This window comes from Haliotis rubra, unplaced genomic scaffold (genome assembly GCF_003918875.1).
Source record: "Haliotis rubra isolate DU_JTF1 unplaced genomic scaffold, ASM391887v1 Scf216, whole genome shotgun sequence".
In the NCBI taxonomy this organism is placed as follows: Eukaryota; Metazoa; Mollusca; class Gastropoda; order Lepetellida; family Haliotidae; genus Haliotis; species Haliotis rubra.
The window spans coordinates 1,194,202-1,204,936 of record NW_025766181.1 but is presented as its reverse complement, the minus strand read 5'-3'; the positions used below and the strand labels follow the sequence as shown (position 1 = coordinate 1,204,936).

The 10,735-nt window shown below is 42.6% G+C and overlaps 1 protein-coding gene across 1 annotated transcript in view; it reads right to left on the bottom strand.

Annotated features, from left to right (window-relative positions):
- Positions 1-6,852: 6,852 nt before the first annotated feature.
- Positions 6,853-10,735, bottom strand: part of LOC124276989 (protein unc-13 homolog D-like) — a 29,049-nt gene continuing 25,166 nt past the window's right edge. Inside the window, 4 exon segments of the mRNA XM_046712642.1 lie at positions 6,853-8,418; positions 8,879-9,095; positions 9,501-9,663; positions 10,266-10,353. Coding sequence (XP_046568598.1) covers positions 8,278-8,418; positions 8,879-9,095; positions 9,501-9,663; positions 10,266-10,353 — 609 coding nt within the window. The 3' untranslated portion in view covers positions 6,853-8,277.

Sequence of the window (10,735 nt, the reverse complement as noted above, 5' to 3'; positions counted from 1 at the left end):
TGTAATATTGCTGACTACGGGGTACTGTTATTGCGATAATATTGCAGACTACATGTTACTGTGGTTTCGCTGTAATATTGCTGAAAGCAGGTCATGGAAGTATGGCTGCAATATTTCTGAAAACAGCTTATTACAATATGGCCGCAGTATTGCTGAAAACAGCTTATGGCAATATGGCTGAAAACAGCTTATTACAATATGGCCGCAGTATTGCTGAAAACAGCTTATGGCAATATGACTGCAATATTGCTGACAACAGCTTATGGCAATATGGCTGCAATATTGCTGAAGACAGCTTATGGCAATATGGTTGCAATATGGTTGAAAACAGCTTATGGCAATATGGTTGCAATATTGTTGAAAACAGCTTATTACAATATGGCTGCAATATTGCTGAAAACAGCTTATGGCAATATGGCTGCAATATTGCTGAAAACAGCTTATGGCAATATGGCTGCAATATTGCTGACAACAGCTTATGGCAATATGGCTGCAATATTGCTGAAAACAGCTTATGGTAATATGGTTGCAATATTGCTGAAAACAGCTTATGGCAATATGGCTGCAATATTGTTGAAAACAGCTTATGGCAATATGGCTGCAATATTGTTGAAAACAGCTTATGGCAATATGGCTGCAATATTGTTGAAACCAGCTTATGGCAATATGGCTGCAATATTGCTGAAAACAGCTTATGGCAATATGACTGCAATATTGCTGACAACAGCTGATGGCAATATGACTGCAATATTGCTGACAACAGCTTATGACAATATGGCTGCAATATTGCTGACAACAGCTTATGGCAATATGGCTGCAATATTGCTGACAACAGCTTATGGCAATATGGCTGCAATATTGCTGAAATCAGGTCATGGAAGAATGGCTGCAATATTGCTGAAAACAGCTTATTACAATATGGCTGCAATATTGCTGACAACAGCTTATGGCAATATGGCTGAAAACAGCTTATGACAATATGGCTGCAATATAGTTGAAAACAACTTATGGCAATTTGGCTGCAATATTGCTGAAAACAGCTTATGGCAATATGCTGAAAACAGCTTATGGCAATATTGCTGAAAACAGCTTATGGCAATATGGCTGCAATATTGCTGACAACAGCTTATGGCAATATGACTGCAATATTACTGACAACAGCTTATGGCAATATGGCTGCAATATTGCTGACAACAGCTTATGACAATATGGCTGCAATATTGCTGAAACCAGCTTATGGCAATATGGCTGCAATGTTGCTGAAAACTGCTTATGGCAATATGGCTGCAATATTGCTGACAACAGGTCAAGGAAATATGATATACGCTGACTGCAGGTCACCATAGTATGTATGGCCCTAGTATTATGTGTAGCTCATACACATTACACCACTCACGGTAGTGTAAAGCGCAGTTAATGCCGAGTGTCCACTGAGAGAGATTAATGTCACACGATCCCATGGTAACTATGCAGCATCTCATTTCATGATCCTAAGTCGTCTCCATCTCATCCATAGTGTGGAAGCGAAACTGTTGGCTTCATCTCCTTCGCCAATGAAAATTTTCACCATGACTTTATTTTGAATCTGCTCAATGCAGTGTGATGTGCAATGTTATAATGGCTGTGCAAGCACATAACACTGTGGTCTCACAATTGAGCAGCAGTGTCACCAGTGGTGAGTTTGTCATCTATCCTCGTAAACATGCAAGAGCTATGTTCCGAACAGGGCTGTGATTATCATAAGCCAAGTTTAGAGTATAGGAGTTATAGTGCTGAGAAAGCTTAGAGCAATGGGGCCCATGTTAGGTTCTACCCATGAAAACTGATGGGACCAAGACAGAGAGACAAATATAGAAGTATGCAAGCAAGAAACAAAAATAACGACACAAGTGTTTGTCTAATCTTAAGAACACAATTTTAAAACTGAATATTTTCCCCTTTGTATGCCAAAAGCAGTTACTTCAGAATCATTGGAAGTATGTGTTGAGGAGGAAACTATCTCCTGTTATATGTAAATGTGAAGCATTGAGTTTTACAATCTTTATGTTACCAGAACCTATGGTTTAGGAGATATATACATGTACCCTTGTACTGTGTAGATCTTCCTGTCATGGATATGGTAATTGCTTGTTGAAAGAGTAACGCGATGTCTCTATATTTGGAAAAAATGAGAAAGAACCTATGTTTCTAAAACATGAGGGTTAATAATGAAAAATCGCCTGTCCTGTGCTAGGTTGCCACTGCAAGATGTGTAGTGGTTATTTGGCTATTAGATTCTTCGTTGTTACGACATATTTTTCATTATTCTTTTTGCTTCATGACTACCTTTTTTGTCATGGTAATCATTTTATCGTTCAATGTTCATTTTATTTGTCATGTCTGGAAGACAGTTGTTCAAGTGTTGAGAGTAATGGGTACGAGAGCGGAGGTACATTAACAGGTGTTGTAATGAATGGCCAGGTACCTTTTCCCGTGCCACAGCTGATCAGATGTGCTTCACAATAGTTTTTGTTGAAGACAATTGTTCAGGTATGAAATACACAATGCCATTTAGAAAGTGGTCAAATGTAACATATGTTATATTTGGGATTCCACTTTCTTAGTAAAGTACAGATTCTAGTACTTTTGTTGGGTTGAGCCCCCTCCAGGATTCGAACCCACGGCACCACGAGTCAGGCACCTAATCACCAGCACACAAAGTCAGATGCCTAGACCGCTCAGCCACCGCTGAGTACTAGAATCTGTACTTTACTAAGAAAGTGGAATCCCAAATATAACATCTGTTACTTGTTGAGGTGTTGAGATAGTTGGTATAAGAGGTGAGGTACAAATACAGGTGTTGTAGAGTATGATCAGGTACCTCTTCCTGCCGAGACAGGTGATCAGATGAGCTTCACAACATACATCATCCCATGCCAGACTGGTCACAACTTTCAGCAGTGCCTAGATTTGTTCAGGTACTCCCTGATATGTGTCCAGGCTTGTCAACTGCTGACCATGCTCATGGGTTTGTCTATCACTTTTGGCTTTCCTTCTGTAGCAGGGCGAGATTTATAACATCCTTACCTTGTCAGCTTGCTATGATGACTAGTTCTGACGATGGACTGCAGTATGTTGAGGATTTCAAGTAGTGGATATTACACTTATCTATATGTTTGGGTTTTGTATACTACTTTCCTCCATCACCCATGCATACATACTGCAAGTAACCATTCAAGCCATGTCCATAAAACCATGAAGTGATCAGAACAATAGATGTTCCGATTCCTCTTTTATATCTCCATTGCTCATTGTGTCATACCTACTAACCCCAGGATCTATTGCAGTAGTTGTGGTGAGCTCAGATAACTCAACCTTGATGGCCATTAACAGTGACCAATCAAACATCGAGAGAGGATAAGGGAGGTAACGCGTTAGGACCTGTCAACATCGTCACCCCAACAGGAGGCTGGTTGTAACTGGCATTCCGATTTATACCTGAGACTTAGAGGCGGACCAGATGAAATGTACTCATGAAAGTAAAGGCAGAGTAATTTGAGATCGCGAGAAAAACGAAATGGGTATCCATGCAGGTGTTTGTATTGGTTAACCGAAATGCGAGGCCGGAGATGTAGGAGGTTGTTCCGATTATCATGGTGGCCATTCAACCATCCACCCACGTTGATTCGCACCTAGGCAAGAGTAGGGCTCGCACATGTACTGAAATGGGCCATCATCAATTCACAAGCTGGCTTAAAATCACCCTCTAGAGCTCCAGGACCAACTCAGGCTCGCTGACATGGTTGACACATGTCATCGGTTCCCAATTGCGCAGATCGATGCTCATGCTGTTGATCACTGGCTTGTCTGGTCCAGACTCGATTATTTACAGACCGCCGCCATATAGCTGGAATATTGCTGAGTGCGGCGTAAACCTAAACTCACTCACTCACTCCAACCAGCATGAAACCGTGACTCAGCCTTCGAACCTTTCTCATGGATCGTGGAACCTGAAGTTACCTGCCCTTGATTGGCAACTCTAATATTTCTAACGCACCAATCAGAATGCGTGTTACTAGCTTCAATTTGGTGTTGGTAATGTCAGAAGCATGGTGACCAGTCCCAATGGATATGATAAGTGAGGAATTCAGTATTGATAAAAGGGATACGCCAAATATGGACCTAAAACGTTTTTTTGATGGAAAAATGCAATGTCTTATAAAACTGGCGGTGGCTTTGGCTCCCATGCTCTATCCTTTAGACTTCAGTCGACGTTTCCTTGGTCGGTAAAATGGTATTGAAAATTATAGGTTTGTAGTTTGTGTTCGCAAGCACCACGGAGATGGATCCAGGGGTTAGTACAGGTTAAGGATCGTGGGGTAACCAAGTGGTTAAAGTGTTTGCCTGTCACTCTGGTGACCCGGGTTTGCTTCCCCATATGGGTGCAATGTGTGAAGCCCCTTTCTGGTGGCCCATGCCTTGATAATGCTGGAAGTTTGCTTAAACCGGCGTAAAATTAAAACCCACTCACTCACTAGTACAGGGTAACCGAAATACTTGCTCTGGAGATATATAGGATGATTAAAAGTAGACACATGTCGCGATTTCACGGGTCACTAAGAAACGTAGTGTGAACAAACCTGTTAAGTATGGTTGGACGGAATAAACTCCCAGTATCTGCCATCGGAAGACTGAGCAAGCATATGTCCACAAGTTGTGCGTTATAAATAGGAAGCTGTTGATCGGGTATTGGAACAGAAAATGACACGAGCATGCCAGGGCATCACCACAGGAGGCTCGACTTCGGTACTTGGTTGCCTTATTACGTGAACAATTGTTTGTTGATTTATTGATACTTTTTATACAGTACATTTTAAATTTGTACAGATGAGGTACATTTTCAACAGAAATATTTATGGAATAAACTGATCTATGCATTGACGTCCTTTTGTATATTTAATTGATAGAAATATTCGTCTATTAGACCAGTAAAACATCAGTTTTTAGGACTAAATTATTGCATCTGTGGTTTGGCACCTGCCCGGAGGTCTGGGTTCCATTTCCAGCTGCGCTATTCCAATTGACGTCACCTTGGTATTAGAATACAGTACCATGTACACCTCTTTAATCTGGAGTCTGTATGTTTTGACTGTGTGGGATATGTGTCGTGACATCTCATTTGACTAACAGCCAGGGGCGGTGGGGTAGCCTAGTGGTTAAAGCGCTGGGTCGTCACGCCGAAGACCCGAATTCGAATCCCCACATGGGTAAAATGTGTGAAGCCCATTTCTGGTGTTCCACGCCGTGATGTTGCTGGAATATTGCTAAAAGGGGCGTAAATCCAAACTCAGTCAGTCAGTCAATGACTAACAGCCCAAAACCGACGGTTGTCCGGACTAGCAAACCCGTGAAGTTCCGGGTTAGAATTGATCTTCAGTAACCCATGCTTGTCGTAAGAGGCGACAAACGGGATCAGGTGGTCAGGCTCGCTGACTTCATTGACACATGTCATCGTTTCCCAATTGCGTACATCGATGCTCATGCTGTTGATCACTGGATTGTTTGGTCCAGATTCCATTATTTACAGACCGCCGCCATATAGCTGGAATATTGCAGCGTTAAAGAACCAACCGGACAAGCACGAGCGACCACGGATCACTCATACTCGTCACTTGATCAGTGCAATAATGTTAAACGCAACGTCAAATCCCATGATTTTCACGTGTCTGGTCACCAGTTCAGTACCTTGTTGTTTCAACTGAACTGAACAGTTATAAATAAAGAGTTGCTAGTTAGTTGACGGTGATGACTCGTGGATCGAGTGTCTAATGGTTATTTGTTCAACAGAACACTGTGTATCTAAAAAGTTACGTATACATGAAGTGTTGTTAATTGGTCCAGCAGTGCTGATTGGATGATAGACTTTTGTATCAATACAGCGATGTGGATTGGTCAGTTGTGAAAGTGTTGCTGATTTGCCAGCACGACACCACGTTGCTGACTGGTTCATTGTGACATGAATTCTGATTGGGTCCATCGTTTCAGCACACCTTCAGATGCATTCGTAACTACTCGACTCGTACCTGTATAGTACGCCATTATTGCCAAGAATCGTGGCAAACAAATGAAATTGCGCAAGTAAAATGTGAAATGAGTCAAATAGTTTCTTTGCGATTATCGATTTCCATTGTTATTTCCGTGATTATAAAAATATTTTGTTACTAATATTTGTTAACGACATAAGAAACTTACTTGAAGTAACTTTCATTGTTGTATTATAGATTTGTAGGAGTAGCCATTTTGGAAATACAGAGTTATCTTTCCTTGGAAATAGTCCTAGACTTTTTTCATCTCCGTGCCCGTTTGCGCTTACACAAGGCACAGTCGTGAACATGGCCACGGGAGGGGTACGAGTCGCCATCCGGCTTGCCGGAATGACACGATAGGTTACGAATGCTTCCGATGCACAGACGAACCCTTAAACAGATTGCTGTTTCTCCAATCAGAGTATGAGACGATAAAAGGAACATGTCTATATGGTGAGCGATTAACTGAAATAGAAATTTCTTGTTGAGTGATGACCCACTGAGAGTTGCTATCGCCGACTGGTTGATCCAGATGCTGCAGAAGGAAGTAAAACAACATTCACTCCCTGACGTCTTACATGATCGTGTGCAGGTTCGTCTTCAGACAGGCCTTCGGAGTAGCCCGGTGGTTGAAGTGTCCGTTCGTTACGACGACTGCAAGGATTCGATTCCCCACATGTTCCTATATGTGAAGCCTAATTCTGGACAGGGCCCCCAACCTTCCCGTGATATTACTGCAATATTGCAAAGCGGCGGAGAACCATATTCATTTACTCTTCAGACAACGTAAATTCCTATTTGATTTTATTATGCAAATGCCCACAATATGATGTTCAACAGGAGACAATACAAAAGTAATTTTAGATGAAAAGGGTCTATATACATATTGCACATACTCGGAAAAACGGATGTAGATCATCAGTTGTGTTGGACATGATTAGACGTCCATATACTGAGTGTGTCGACAGTGTAGAAACTGCACCTGGGTATTACGACCATGGGGGACTCGTGAAGATCGATGCTCATGCTGTTGATCCCTGGATTGTCTGGTCCAGACTCGAATATTTACAGACCGTCATATGGATGGAATATTGCTGAGTGCGGCGTAAAACTAAACTCATCCACTCAATCACCACCATGGGCATCCTAAATTGCGATCGAACGTAACATTTACCGCTTTTTAAGTAGACATCATTAACGGAGACGCTTCGCCATAGTGACTTCCAGTTTTACAACCCACTGTGAGAAACTCCTGTACAAAGTGTTCCTTTCCGCAACTTCGTAATCAAGTGAAAAACGTCTACTACATCTAGGAAGTGAGGATATCATTTTATGTAGACAGGTTGGGCAGAGTTAGTGCATTTTAGGTAGAACCCGAGGCCCGATTCACGAAACATTCATAGCACTATAACATTCGTAAGCCTATGATAAAGTACGTTTAACTTTACGAAGGGTCGTAACGTTACGAACGCTTTGTGGATCGGGACCCAGGTTCCTACATTATGCAAAATTTGCATTTAACAGATGCCTACATAGTGTCGACATTGTTAATTTGATTAACCCATTGTCAATGTATCTGATGCCTACATTTAGCACAAGGACTGGTCGGCTCGGAGTCAGTATAAAGTGTCTGAGTGGGGTATTCATGCTTCACTGCGGCATGGTACCTCAGTGGGCTAGCACTATAAAACCAGCTTCAGTCTAGGCTAGTACAAACAGCCGCACATACACATACACACGCATGCACGTCGTCATATGAGCGAATATTCTCAAGTACGACGTTAAACCCAATGTCACCTCACCTACAGTTAGCTAAGTGGACCCAGCTGACGCTACACTTGGCAGTGTGGATGTATCGGTCCCAACATTTAGCACAGTGTGTTTATACTGTATTATCACAGTCGTGACATATCTGACGCCAACACTTCGCACTCGTGTACACCTCGCTAAGGTTACGTGTTTAACAGTTCGGAAGTAATCACGTCAATACCAGGGCTTTAAAGCGTACACGAAGGTCCAGGGTTTACACGGACAAGGTTGAAATCAGCCAGTTACTCTCTCTCTCTCTCTCTCCATTCTCCTCTTCTGTTACATCTGAAGTGATCTCCCTTTTATTCTATACCAGCCTATCGCCCTTCCGGTCATGCGTACATTGAGGCCACGAGAGACCAGGCCATGTGAGGTGAGAAACCATATTTCCATCAACCAAGCTTCAAGTGTTGAGGCCGAAGAAGGAGAACAAGGATCTGCTGCCTAGTTTTTCCCGCCTTCTGGGCTGGTTGGTGATGTATTTCAACCTGTCTGTCACAAAGCTTTTAGCTTCCTTATCCCACGAGCTCCTCTCCTCCAACACCTGCAACAAAAAAGTCACGTGACGGTCATTTAGGAAATTAAGTATACGGCCGTATCCCCCAGGTTTTTTAAATTACGTGTCAGAATATGCCAGGGCAAATGTTAATTATAACCTTGGGTAATAGAATGCTCGGGTAGCCCCGTAGTATAGATACGCCATTACGATTTGCCCATTCCCGACATGGGCAAATCGTATGAAGGTCGTGATATTGCCGGTTCATTGCTATTATATTCGACTAACGTTTAGTCTCTGAATATATATAATTTTGACAGAAATAGATTATTCCTTATAAATTGAAAAGGAGACCCAGCATGATGAGAAAATCAGAACCTAACCCTGAGGAAATCTAGACTTGTTTCATTTTCACACTTTAGCACCGCAAGAAGGGCTGGGCTGAATGAGAAATAATGCAGTACAGGGACTGTGAGACACGTGCTTTTGGTGACGTTTGTGACTATACCTGGAAAGGGCCATCCGTTCCTATTTGAGGTCGTTTCAGAGGCATCATGACAACGGGAGTAGTGTCAAGGTATTCCTCGCCCCTAATTGGCTGAAGCGCCGACATGTTTACAGCCACTTCGCCGGCGAAGTCGTCAGACACCATGTAATCGTGGTCGAGGACGGAGAAAAGGATGCACGCGCCATTCTCAGTCAGCAATTTAGAGGGAATACTCGGGCTGCCAAGAGAAGAGCATGATAAGTGTTTTAGGTTGGTAAGCTAAACGTCACTGAAATCATAAACCATATGATCAGTGTTAATACATCGTTTAAGGGAACTTTGTCTACGTTTTCAGAACGTGAGGAAATATACCAAAGGGCCATTACGTCCTTACAGGGGGCGCTTATGCCGTGTTATATAAGATTTCCATTCTCATATCCCAATTGCGTAGATCGATGCTCATGCTGTTGATCACTGGATTTTTTGGTTCAGACTCGATTATTTACTGCCGCCATACAGTTGGAATATTGTCGAGTGCGGCATTAAACAACAGCCCAACCAACCAAATCCTTCGTGGGTTCACACAGCGTTGACGACGGTGATCGAAGTAAACTTCCATGACAGGTATAAAGAAGATACTTACAAAAGAAAGGACTCGTTGAAGATGGGGTGGAGGGTCTTCTCCATCACTCTAGTTCGGGAAGACTTGACGTTGAGAAATAGGTTGGGCGGCTGGAGATTCACCACGACATACGGGTCACTCAGGCCACTGTTGTCCAATCCAGGCAGGTCACTCGCCCGCATCACTATGAATACAGAATTTATTGTTAGATTAGAAATAGCGAGTGAATATTGTTGAACGGCGTATCAGCTATTTTGCAGCTATTCGCGGCGAAGATTGGGAATGCAGTTGGTCAGTAAGCCCCAAAACAGAGAAAGGTGGTATAGCAGCGTTTAAACTTCCCGCCTGCCCGACCGTCCGGAACAGTCTATTTTCATCCCGGACGGTCAAATTTCAAAAGTAGCCTGTCCGGTGGTCTGGTAGGTATTTTTACCCCTAAGAGTAAATATTTCATAATATCAGACAGGTTCTCTTGTCGTCAGTTTGAGGTGTTTAAGGTATTATGATAATTATGTTAAACTACTTACGATTGGACAGTTCATGTTACGATAACCAATCACAATCATTCAGTTTACCTAAACTCGGTGCATTGCCTGTTAGTGCTATGTAGTTCATTGCGAAGCCTACAAACAGTGAATGGAGCTTGCGCAAGTTGGAAATGTTTTTTAATTATTGAAAACAGGCCAGGCAAGCTTGTATCCGGACTGGTAGTTTGTTAAAGTTACCAGTCCGGCTGTCTGGCTTGTAAATTTGGGAGTTTTAAACTCTGTCATAGAGTAGACTTACCTTTAACTGCAATTGTGACCATGCTCTTTGTCTCCTCCACGTAGGCGGCCTTGACCGCAAGGTGACCTAGGTATTCCGGAGGGGTGCTCTGAAACAGCATTGTCCTAAAGGTATCACGCAGTCTCTCACACTTTACAACGAGAATAGATACTGAAAATGAGTTACATCCCTTGATGTGACAGGAAACTATGACAACGGTGGGCGCCCTATATTTATTATTTTTCAAACGTATGTAAGAACATGATCAACCTATACCAGTATTACTGTATAGCCACACCTGGAACGCACCTAGCTGTCGACATGAGGTAGACAGAGAGATAGGTTTGTTTGCTTTATGAAAAACTGTATGACAGCAGCGGTCTGAATCAGATAGTCTAGTGACTGACGTCATGAGCATCGACCTACACAACTCTGATACAATGATGTGCATTAGCCAAGACAGCCAGACCGCCGGAGCCTGTTAGTGGGAT